Genomic DNA, 12,403 nt, shown 5'->3' on the forward strand with positions numbered 1-12,403 from the left:
ACTTGCATATATCTATGCATGTGTAATGATACTAATGTATAATGGGTAATAATAAGATGAAGAGCTAGATTCCATGTTTATATAGAAAAAGCAGTCTGCAAGGAAAAAAAATGGCAACTGCCCCCCCCCCAACACAAAACCCATGCCTGATCAAAATCATACACGTCTGTATAAAGGGACATGGGAGTGACAGTCAGTAAAATAAACAGAAAACAAGCTGCAGAATGGTTCCTATACATACAGATCACAGGTGGTGCTGGAGCGCCCTCACAGATTTCAATACATCCCGAAGTTCATGTGTGCTCACGCCTGCATGTGCTTGTACACCATCTCCACACACCAGTATCCTGTTCCACACACACCAGAGAAACTGATAACCTTGTACTGGCTGACGGTGGGAATCCAAATCTCATCTATGGGTTCAAAGGTCTAAAATGAGTGTTTGGGGAATCTTTGTTGAACAGATATGCTCTCCACTACATGATATTCAAATTGACCATATTCCTATTCCTATGCAGAGTTAAGGACATTATATACGTATCTTGATGGAAAATTGGGAAAGATACAGATCTTACCAAAAAGTAAATGCATTTTTACATTAAAATATTATGCAGTCAGAGATGGCTATTCTCTTTTCTGTCTTTCTATGGCCAATTCCTCACTAGGCTGGGGGATGGGGAATGCATCCATTGAATACTTGGGTTTGCAGCTGGGTATTCAACACCTAGCTCTCATGTTCTTTTAAAAAAATCCTTTTTTTCAGCTCATTTTCCCTAGAATTGCTTTAGTCTTCTCTGGAAGAGAATGGAGACTCTCTAGAGAGACCAGCTTCACAGTTTGAGAAACACTGCTTTGGAGAGAAAATACATGACTTTAAAAGAGACAAACACTCTCAGTCCAACAGGAGTAGGCCTTAAAGATAGTGGTAACTTTGAGTGACGTAATCATAGCAATTATTTTGACAAAGTGATAGCAGCAAACAGAAGGTACATAAAATGTTTTAGGGTTTATTTCTTTTTCTTTTTTTTTTTTAACAAAATCCTAAGCTGTAGATGTAGGAGTACTTTCACTATCTGAATTCAATTTAAGAACAGAAATGTTCTCCCTTTGCTATTTCCATTAATCTGAATGATACCTCTGTTTGTTTGAGGCAATTAGGTGGCGATGAAGGTGGTGTATGTGGTTATCTGAGCAAGTCCAGGAAATGATCTTGAAAACATGTACCGGGACAATTTTAAGCATTGAGCAATACATATTTCTACATTGAAAATAGCTTGTCCACAGACCTCAGGTCACAGCAGAAAGATATTTTAATCTTTTATCTTGAATTTCAGTCTGAGTTCAGTCTAAATCTACCATTTGTTCCCTAGCAGTATGAGTTTTTACAGAAATGATACTGACGTGTTTTGTGTTTCAAGCAAATCAATAGTTTTTTTATGTTTGCTTTTGCTAGGATATAACCTATCAGAATTAGCAAATGGCTCCATAAACAAGCCCATCTTAACATGCAGAGCTGAACACCGTACTGCCTGTCTTGTTGAAGCATAACTGCTATGATAGGGTAGTTTCTGGGAAAGTGGTTCCTTTAAATGACTCCATACTAATTTCCCTTGATGCTTAAAGCATAATGGACGGGGAAGAATCCCCCAAATGTTTTCCAAAACACTCAGATGCATTAGTCAGACAAAATGAATCCAAAGAAATTTATAGAACTGCACCTCAAGACTACCACAATGAACGATGACGTATGTTCATTTTTGTCCTTTCTTGCCCCTTTAAATAAAGTTACAGACAATTGCACAGCAACAAAGGGTTTCCATTTCATTTCAGAACGAGGAACAATGTGGAAAGCAGCCCACCTCTCATTTTACTGAAAGATAAGGGAACACCTGTGGCAACACCACCGGAAATTCAGCACCTTCTTTTTTTTTCTCATTAACCAAACCCGGGTTTTCTCCAACCAAAACCCGGGTGAATTCCTATTACAGTGACTACCAAATGATTCGACTACCCAGGGGCTGTTAAAACAAAGAGTTCTGAGGATCTATTAATTAAAATTTCATGTGCTCCTGAAAGCCTAGGCTCTTCATGTTACTAAGGAAGGAGTTCTTCCACTCTCTCAACTATAAATGTAATTTCAGCCTCAGGATTACATTTGACTAAATATAGATAGCTGTGCTGGATTGCCTGGGAAGGTAAAGGGGAAAGAATTATGTCAAATGTCTCTGCTGGTTCCCCTTCTACCTGTTGTTTGACTTCAATATTAAGTCAGTTTGTAGCCTTTAAGTAGGTGTGTTGCTGCTCCACATTAAGCGAGGTATAATTACATTCTGCAGAGCAGCATCAGAGGCAGTGCCCAAATGTTCCTGGCAAAGCCTTTGTATGTAAGCAAAACACGTCGGATCTTCGCTGAATAACCATGATCCAGCCTCCAGCTTTTCGTATGTGCTGTCAGCCATGAAAAGAAAACACTTAAATGTCAAACGACAGAACCAGCTACAAATGAGTCGCGGGTGTCGGCCCGCCCCGGGAGCCGGCGCGGCCGCGGCTGCAGCTGCAGCTCGTCCCGGGGCGGCCGGGTCCCCCTGTGCGGCGGCCGGGCTCAGCTCCGCCGCCCGGCCCGGGGCTCCCCCGCCCGCCCGGCCCCTGCCCGGGGCAGCGCCGGGGCGCCCGGCACGTGCGCGGGCTGGGAGCGGCTGCCAAGCCCCGCGCGGGCGGGGGGACCGGGGACCGAGGCAGCGGGGGGGCATGCTGGAAGTTTGGGCAGGGCGGCCACGCCGAGAAGCCCCCGCCCGCCGCGGGCTGTGTGTGCCGCCGAGCACAGCCCCGTCTCCAGGAGCCGCCCGTTTCACAGCCCAGGAAACCCGGGCGTCTCTCCTCCCCCGCGCTCCCTTCCCCACGGAGACAGCGCGACCGGGGGCAGCCGGGTGGCGTTGCCTGGTGAACTGAGGCAGCGGGAGGATCCAGGCGGAGGAGCCGTGCCACCGGGCTGGCGCGGAGCTGCAGTCGCTCCTCCGGACCGGGCAAAGCTCCCGCCCGGCTGCCGGCAGACCGGCCTGGCCTTCCACCGCCTCTCCCTGAGGACCACGGCCAGAGGCCGCCGGAGGGAGAGCACCCTGCAGTACCGCCCGGGCGGATGAGGGAGCCCGGCCGCGGGCACCCGCAGGACGGGGAAGGCTCCAGCCTCGCCCGCCAGCCCGGGCCGCGTTCGGCTCGCCCCGCTCCCCACGCTCCAGCCACCCCCGCACCGAAAAAAGCAGTGAGAAAAATAAAATGGTGGGAACGATGTAAAGCGCCTTGGAAGGGTTAAGGGAGCCTCAGACAGCAGAGACCGTAAGGGGAACCGTCCTCCCGGAGGCAGGCAGAAAGCCGGGAGCGAGGTGGGAGAAGGCAGAGGCTGTAACGGGGACAGGTGCTCAGCTGCGAGCAGCCGCCCTCTCTCTCTCCCTCTCTCTTTCGCACACACAAACACACACTCTCGCATCTCTCTCCCAGCATGAAAAAGCGCAGGGCTAATGAGAGGCGAAGTGAATAATGGGGAAGTTGTTGTCTCCAACGATGAGGCAAGTGATGGGGCTGAGGCCAGCACTGAAGTTGTGTAACCCAATTCTCCACCGTCACCCCCCTCGTTTCTCCTCCCTCCCCCCATTGATTTTAAGGAGAGACCCAGCTGGGGGTGGGAGACGCTCCCCACCGCACGCCGAGCAGAGGAGCCCTCTTCCCGACGGCACGGGCAGGCAGCTGGCGGAGGGGGACCCCGGCCCCGCATCCCCGCCTCCGCGTAACTTGCGGGGAGCGGAGCCGGCTGAAGGCAGGTGGTGGCGGCTTTCCGCGGCCACCCACTCCGCGCTCCCCCCCGAGCACGGCAAAAGCCGGGGAGACGGGAGGAAGGGAGAGCCAAACTTGCCAGCCCGGGGACTGTCCCTCGCACGGCAGCGAGTGCCGTTCGTGCGTGCGCGGGGAGCGAAGTATTCCCAAACTCCGGCGCTGCCCAGGCGGCTAGATGCGCACGGCTCCTCTCGCAGCGCCGCAGCGGCTGCTGCCCAACTCCTGGGGGCTGCTTTCTCCCGGGAGAAGTGGCCAGCCGGGAACTGAGCCCTCGGGGAACACCGGCGGACGCGGCGGGAGGCAGGGAGAAGGGAGACCGGGCTCGGGGACCCTGCTGTTTCCCGGCGCAGAAACGAAGCGAGGGAGAGAGCTCATCCGAGCGGTAGCGGCTTAGCTGAGGGGGGAAATCAGTGCCATAACCACAGTCTACACGAATCCAGTGCAAGAAACCCAAATCTTACCCTGAGCTGCAGTGAGGAGCCCCGCGCAGAAAACCAGCAGAGACTTGAATTTCCTCCACGCAGTCATGTCTGCAGTTATTCCACGCACACACACACTCACACAAAAGCCCCGGCGGCTCTTCTCGGCTGCGACCGTGTCCTCCGAGCGGCAGCGGGGCTAAGGACAGCGCCAAATAACCACCACAGGGCGAGGAGAGGCGGAGAGGAGCGGTCCGGGTCCCGAGCGCCGCGCAGCGCCCGACGCCTCCTGCAGGACTGCGCGGGCGGCTCGCTCCGCTCTGCTCATAGCATCAGTCCCGCGCCGCGGCGGGGCTGCGCCGCTCAGCGCCCGCGGAGCCCCGGCGCCGCCGGCCCGCCGCCCGCCCAGGGGAGGGGAGGGAGGGGAGGCACGCCCGGCGCCGCGGGCAGCGCGGCGTCCACGGCCGCAGGCGGGGAGTGCCGGGCAGCGGCGGCGGCAGGAGAGGGATGCGGGGAGTGCGAGGAAGAGGAGGAGGAGGGGAGAGGGAGGGAGGGATCGCGGCGAGAGCAGCGCAGGCAGCGCAGCGGAGCGGCTGCCAGCCACACGAGAAGCCGCCGCCGCCGGACTCAACCATCACTTCCCACGGAGAGGGGAAGGGGCCGGCGCTGCGCAGCCGGCGCACGCCAAGCCCGCAGCCGCCCCGCGCCGCCGGCCGGCCCCCGCACGGCCCCCCGGGGCCGCCGCGGCCTCACCCCCCGCCCCGGCCGCGGCCCCGGGCGGCTGCCACCGCCCCTCGAAAGCGCCCGGGAAGAGAGGGCTTCCCCCCGGCCCGCCGCCACCCCGTTGCCCCCCGGCGCGGGGAAGGGTGGTGGCTCCAGGGCTACACCTGCCCGGGGGGCTCCTGCTGCACCGCCCCGACGCCCTGTCCCCTGTCTCTGCCCGCAGCCCGGCTCCCGGCTCCTCCACCCACATGTGGGGTGCGGGTGGTGCGTGTGCTGGGCTGGGAATCCCTACTCCTAGGTGAAACTCCCCGCTGCTTTGGCCCCCGCTCCGGAGAGAGAAAGGCTTTCGGGTCCAAAACGTGCCCTGCTCGTTCCTTCCAAGTTGCTCATCAGAACAAGCTGTTGTTCCTGAGGGGAAGGAGAGGAGCCAACGTCTCCTTGAGGAACACTGCTTTGTCTTTACGTTGCCATTCCCGATGGCTCCTGTTGCCAAGAGGAATTCCTGCCGTTAACTGTCCTTTCTAAAAACAAAAAAAACCACCCCAAAACAGGCATGGCAGTATGCAGACAGAGGCTTCCACACCAGCACTCTGGACCCAGCAGTGTTGGTTCCCTGAGCCCGAGTGAAAGGAAATGGTGACCTGGGGCTGGCCTGTCACAGGTCCCCATGCTCCCACATGGTGATGCCCTTTGCCAACAACGGTTTCTGTGCCAGGCCTACCTGCAAACAGATGGCAAAAAAAAGCACCCAAACCTGACTTTCAATCCAGTAAGAATTGTAAAGATTGCCACCACTGCACACTGGGCCTGACTCCATAATTAATGCTTACCTATATCCGTAATTAAAATACAAAGGCTATTAGGAAGGAAAGACAGAAATGCGAACACCTTTGGAAAGGTAGTTTCAAGGTTGTAATTATTCACTTATGATGAGTTTTCTTTCGTGGTGAAATATGCAAAGTTGTTTTCTCATTGTAAGTTGCAAGAAGGTGGTGAATGGGCACTGAACGAGGCAGGCTGACTTTGTAATAAGCTTGTATTTATGTATAAACGTTGAGGTTCTCACTCAAAGAAAAAAAAAGCCACCAAAACAGGGCCAGGCAAGCTGCCGAGAAAGACGTGGCATTGCTGCCATCTCGTGGCAAGCCTTCCCTCCCTGCCCGCACTCTGCCTTCGTTACCCTGCCCTGCCTTTCCCCACCCGCTCTTCCCCTTAATCCCAAACCCACTGCCCTCCGGAGCCGGGCCTGAACACTTCCAGAGGAGGGATCCAGTCTTAGTATTCATCCATATTTTAAAAACGCCTCGGGGACTCATTTTTGCATTCGTGAAAGTAAAATGATGCTAATACTTGTTAGTACCAGACATCATGTAGCCAAGCTGCTGTGCAGAATTGCCCAGTCAGAGCTGCTCAGGCTCCTCGTGTACACCCCTCCACTTACTCCTTGTCAGCGGACTGGGGGGAATTCACTAATGATTGTGAGAAAGACAGAAATGGTCAGTAAGCTTAAACTGAGACTGTTCCTTTCTGGCCTGCAGTAGTCTGAGGCTTAGATTTTTAAAATGAGGAGTTTTTTGCATTGCATCTGGCCCAAGAGATCACAATCATTTTTAGTTTTGTTTCATTGTATTGTCTATTGAGTTGGAATAGCTAAAAAGTCATAAGTAAACTCCATTTATGGCTCTCTGGGTCTAGATGAAAACAGTAATGATTGTATCATTTCTTGCTGTGCTGTTTAAATAAGCACTCTTAATTTGAGAAGTTGCTGTTTAACCCTGCTCATAGCAGATTTTGCAGAAGCTCCAGTATGATATAATATGTGCTTTCTTGGTCTTGACTCACCCAGGTTAGATTTACTGTTACCTGAGGCTTGCCGTTCTTCTGAGGATTTTCTGAGCTTTACTGAGCTTTTGGGACATGGTTCCTTCTCTATTGAGCTAAACAAGTGGTAATTTCTTCCCCTCATAGCACCTAGATAAGGCCAAATAACTGGGCAGCACAATCACTATCACTGCAAAAGATGCCTTCTTTCCTTTCTTACATCCTATGACAGTAAACCATATGCATAAACATTGTTGGCCTTTAGCACATTATCACTTGTCACCTGAGTTAGTGCCTTACTGAGATAAACGAGACAGCACAGAGCCCTCCAGCTAACGTTTCAGGCTCTCTACAAACTCCGGTAGCTGTCACAGTGACTTTTACAAACCCTGTGTGACTCAAAAGTTTTGCCAAACCCAAAAGAGCCAGAAGATGGCTGTGGAACCGAAGCTTGGCATTCCAGGAGGAATCTCCACCAACCTGACTTGAGCTCAGCGTGGAATTGCGGTACCTAAACACGATAATTAGAGAAGATGAGCTAACCTAATGACTGTAATCTCTCTATTGTATTTTAAGTACCTAATGTACACCATAAAATCCCCAAAGTTATGAGTTTGAACAGAGGCAATATTTCTCTCTGTTCCCTATAGACGGTATGGGGGAGTGTATATGTCAAGACTGTTTGTACTAATCAGGGTGATTTAAAGGTAACTTGACAGGGATTTATTTTTAATTGAGAGCTTGTCCTTTTGCTTCCCCATGCTATATAAAAAAAGGTCTGAAAGGTTGGATTTCCCCTTTTCTTTTCATTTTTCAGCTTGCTATGTTAATAATTTTGAATCCACGTTTTTCTGTTGTAACTTTCTGGGAGGAAGAAGCATCTTTCTGTAAGGTGCAGGAATATTTGCACGTATCTAAGCAAAACTACTGATTCAGAACACAGCTGAAAATATACTATGTACTCCTTAAAAAGGGATGCCTGGGGGAACCCATAACCAGAATTTGTACTTGCCAGTGGAGACAGAAGGCACTAGCTTTCTGCCAGAAGTTTATTGTGAAGTCTTAAGTTAAAAAATGTGAAAGTTTAAAATTCAAAATAGTATGTTGGGAAAAAAAGCCTATAAGAAGAGAAATCTTCAGCAGAGCACAGATTTAGGGTGAGGAAGTCAGAAAGTAGAAGTCTTCTCCATGAGCAACTTCATCAAAATGTTTTTTTGTCACACAAGTTCTGTAGTTTTTAACAAAAACAGAGAGCAGAGTTCCGAATACTCTCACTTAACACATTCTCTTTTCAACAGCTCTGTTTTCAGACTTGAAACATTTAATGATTTCTTTAGTCGTAATAGTCTTCCAGGCTGGAACAACAAAAAATATTTATATGTACATATGTTCCTAACCCCAATTTGTTATACCATAAAGAATAAAAAGGAGGCCATGCCACCCACAGACTGTCTGCAGTTAGAAATTTTGTTGCTTGGGTTCAGATTCGACTCTGCTTTCTTTTTGTGGTAACATTCTGTCCAAACTAGAAGTTTCTCTTGTAAGATTGACAATAATGATGACTACAACTACATCAACTACAGCTGCAACATCAGCTACAACTACATCATTGTTTTATATACTGTACCAGCACAGGCCAATAAATGTTAGTACCAAAAGTCTTCTAAGCTGGAAACAGAAGGAGAAAACAGGAGATAGTTGTAGGGAAAAGATGGTTACAGGCTGGCAGGTGGGACATTTCAAGGAAATATTGGTCAGCAAGAGAGGATGTTACGATACTGTTGTTCAAGAGGGCCCCTGGGGCTAAATTAATTGTTCTGCTATATTGTATTCCCTCTGGAGTGCTTAGTTTAGGGGAACAGTTGGCAAGGCTGGGGGGGGAGACGTAATGTTGCCTGTTTTAAAGTATCCTCAAGCATTACTTAGCTCCTCAGGGACAGGCTCCAGCACACAGTTTCTTTTCTAAGCACCTACACCGATCCCATCTGTCCTTAAGGTGACATTAATAATTGATGTTAGGAAGATGAGACTTCTGAAAGACATTTCTGCCTTTGAGGGAAGGTGGGATTTGTAGGTAGTAGCCTTCAGGGTGCCTCTAGGAGACAACACCAAGGTCATTCTGGTTAGGTACTGTTGCTCAGAGGTTTAACCATTTTGGTTTTGGAACGTCAACAGAGGAAAAGGGAATTTTGTTCAAGCAGTTCAAGGAAAACAGATGATTTGTTTTCTAGTTAAGCATAAGAAGATCCTGCAAAGCATGAAGTATGCTATGTGAGAAAGTTTGAAGCAGCCTATTAACATGCGGGTAACAGTAGCTAGCATTATGGTCTAAACAGACAAGCAAGTCAGTATCTTGACAGTGAGTAAAATGTGACAGAGTGTCAGCAAGCTTTGAGAATGAAAAATAGCAACTCCTATCAGATGGGAGAGATAAGGAAGAGCCAGTGGAGGGAGGCAAAGAATAGCTCAGAAAACAATCTTTTTGGCAGCAATCCCATTGGATATGGGAAGGGCAAGACTGCATTTGTCAAAGCTGGAAAGATACTTCTGTTATTGAGACAGAAGAATAGATGTTTGGTTGTGAGGAGACTTTGGTCATACCTTTCAGAAGGGCTCCATACCCACAGTACCTGAGAGTCTGAGATAATGACTCCTAGTTACTTCACTTGAGCTGTCTTGCCTAAGAGTGACCATGGTGCTGAATGATGTACAGCTATTCAGTGTCTTAGTTATGAGCACATGTTGACCATATTAACAGAGTGCTTGGTTTAGCATCTAGTGAACTGCTGTAACTTGAGCTGCCATGGGTCTCCTATACTATTTGTTTAAGCATTTGCAAGAGTCATGCTTCAACCTAGCTCTCCTTGTGCCATTTCCTCATGATGAGCCATACCTTTCATTTAGTCTTGAAACCCACTTGATAGAAACTAAAGATTTTTTGTGTATGGGAAAAGACTTAAGTTAGACTCTTGACTTATATTTTGAGCTAACCGGCTGAGAAAGAGAGCTTTAGTCTATGGGAAGGATAAGCTGTCTGGTTTATTCATGATGAGTTGGAGATGATGGCTACATATACATGAGGACATGTCAGAGAGGCAGGCTGAGTTTTCAGTTTGGACATAAGGAGATTAGTCTGGAGTAGACTAGTATATCTGTGAGCCATTAGCAAACAGATGGTAGTTGAATTTGTATTTGCTGATGAGATCACACAGAAACAAGGTATAGAGAGAAGAGAGAAGGAAAGCAAGGACAGAAAACCCACACAGGAATTTGAAGAGTGGATGAGAAGTATGTTCTCAAATATATCACCTTGGTAATCTGGTGAAGAGAGAATTGTTGAAGACATGGACATACAGTATTCTAAGAAGAGCTGTGTGTCAGGTCCGAGTGGATGAAAATGGTGTCCTCATGAACTTTAGGTAGAAAGTCTTTAGCGATTTTAGAGTGAATAGTTTTATATGGCTCTGAAGAAGGTTAAAACTAAATCAGAGAAAACAAGTTGCTTGGAAGGGATTTCTGAAAGTGTTATAGTAAGAGCTCTCATGTTCTTCTCATGTTCTCATTCTCTCATGAAGAATGAGCTGATAGCTGGGAGTTGAAAGTGAAATAATGGGAAACTTAGGTAAAGTCATATCATTTCTAACATGGCAAAGACTAATCCATAAATAAATTGAGGGGTAAATTGTCAGAAGAGACAAAAGAAGACAAGGAGAGTACAAGTCATGAGAAAAATAGTGAGAAATTATGATACTGATCATGAGAGAAATCAGATGGCTGGGTAGAATGGAGGCACTGAAGCAGCCAGAGGAGTCAAAGGAGGTAAACAGAGAAGAAACGTTTGAATCCATGGTAAAAAAAAAAAAAAAAAAAAAGAAAAAGAAAAAAGAAAAGAAGAGAGTTAATAGTTAAAGGAGGAAAAAAAGAGAAGTCAAGCTAAAGCAAGGGTAATTTTGAGCAGTTCTTTCAAAATTGTTGATAAGCACCTCTTCTAGCTAGCTTACTTGAGGTTTTTATTCCTTATTAGATATTGTTCTCATTTAAGGTTTAAACCATTATTGTGGTGGTGGATACTTCATATATAGAGAACAAAATATATTGCAATAAAAAATCAAACATATCAACAAGAACAGTTAGTCAAGTGTCTTGCATCTCCTTTTTAATCACACCTTGAGACTGCTTGGTTGGACTTAAATTCTGCCAGATTGCCTGATGAAAGAAATTCCAAAGATAGAATCAGTCCTTCTATTTTGACATTGAATTTTTGACTTAGATTTTAATAGCAGGGTCTTCACAAGAAGTGTTAACAGGCATGATAGGAAAATGGGGAGAATGCACAGATAACCAGGTGCGCAATCATCAGTGCTTTAAAAATAATCACTATCAACAAATTACACTTAGACTCGAAGAGGTCTTGACTGAAGTGACTTAATCTCTAGAGATATATTCACTTTGGCAGGTGCTCCAGGAAATGAGTTCCTATGGCTTATACTAATTGAACATTTTGGGTGCATTTCACCCAGTCATAAGAAAAGGGTACTGCAGTAAAGACAGAGATGATTGCTGTGAGGTTTTTATTAGGAAGATATTGCTGCAGTTTTCTGAGTTCTGATGGTGGGCTCATTGGGTGTGCTAAGCTGGAAAGTAGCAACAGTGACAGTCCTTGTAGAACATCTGGGGTACGAATAATCTTGTGAATCCCACCTATATTCTCAATAGAGAAATAGAGAACTGTAGAAATAACTTCCACCACACCTCAAAATGTTTCTTCAGAGTAGATGAATTTCACCTATGTACCTTAATCACCTAATTTGTACCTACCCACACTTCAGGGATCTTCCGATGCTGGAGTTCCTTACACAGCGAGCAGTCTGTGCAGGCCTGCAGAGGGAGACTGTCTGTTTAGGTGCTTCCTGGATTTCATAGCTAGTTATCTCTCTGTATTGACTGGAAAAAGAATTTGATGGTCTGGTTTAAGCAAACTGCTTGACAAAGTCAGGTTTAGAATTACCTAAATGTCTTCAAACTGTTTCCTTATGTGCTTTTTTCATTTATGTGTTAATCTGCTTCTAATTCCTATTTCCATTTCATGATGTGGCTGCACAAAGGAGTTACAGCATCATGAATTGGGGTGCATATATGCAGAAGTGATTTCTTCCCCATGTATGTAGTCTAACCCTTCATTAAGGAAAAAAGAGGTGTATTCCACTTCCCTTCAAAGGCAAACAGCCTCACAATTTCTGCAAAGTAACAGGGTACACATGAATGCTTACTGCAATTATCCAGTGAAGCCTTTGCATACTGGGAACCTGAGCTAAGTGGCAGCCTTTCCGTTGACTTCAGTGATGACAGGATCATGTCCTATACAAGTAATATACGAGATTCTATACTAGAATCTCGACTGAGTGAGAAGGAGGTATAAAATTAAAGTATCAGTTGCATTCAAGTTTCTGTTGCAATGCAGCATTACTCCTAACAGCTATGTATAAGCGTGGGACAAGAATAATCTACTGGTGGAATTTTGTACCTGTAAAGGAAGAATTTGATGTGTTCTTCCTGCAGTAGCCCATTATCAAGTCAATAATATCTCCCTCCACAGGAAAAAATCCAAGGGG

The 12,403-nt window shown here is 47.3% G+C and overlaps 1 protein-coding gene across 1 annotated transcript in view; it reads right to left on the bottom strand.

The window, feature by feature from the left end:
- Positions 1–4,534, bottom strand: part of CSMD1 (CUB and Sushi multiple domains 1) — a 1,284,461-nt gene extending 1,279,927 nt beyond the window's left edge. Inside the window, exon 1 of the mRNA XM_076332906.1 lies at positions 4,290–4,534. Coding sequence (XP_076189021.1) covers positions 4,290–4,356 — 67 coding nt within the window. The 5' untranslated portion in view covers positions 4,357–4,534. The remainder of the gene's footprint in view (positions 1–4,289) is intronic.
- Between the last annotated feature and the right edge of the window lie 7,869 nt (positions 4,535–12,403).

Source organism: Aptenodytes patagonicus, chromosome 3 (assembly GCF_965638725.1).
Source record: "Aptenodytes patagonicus chromosome 3, bAptPat1.pri.cur, whole genome shotgun sequence".
NCBI lineage: Eukaryota > Metazoa > Chordata > Aves > Sphenisciformes > Spheniscidae > Aptenodytes > Aptenodytes patagonicus.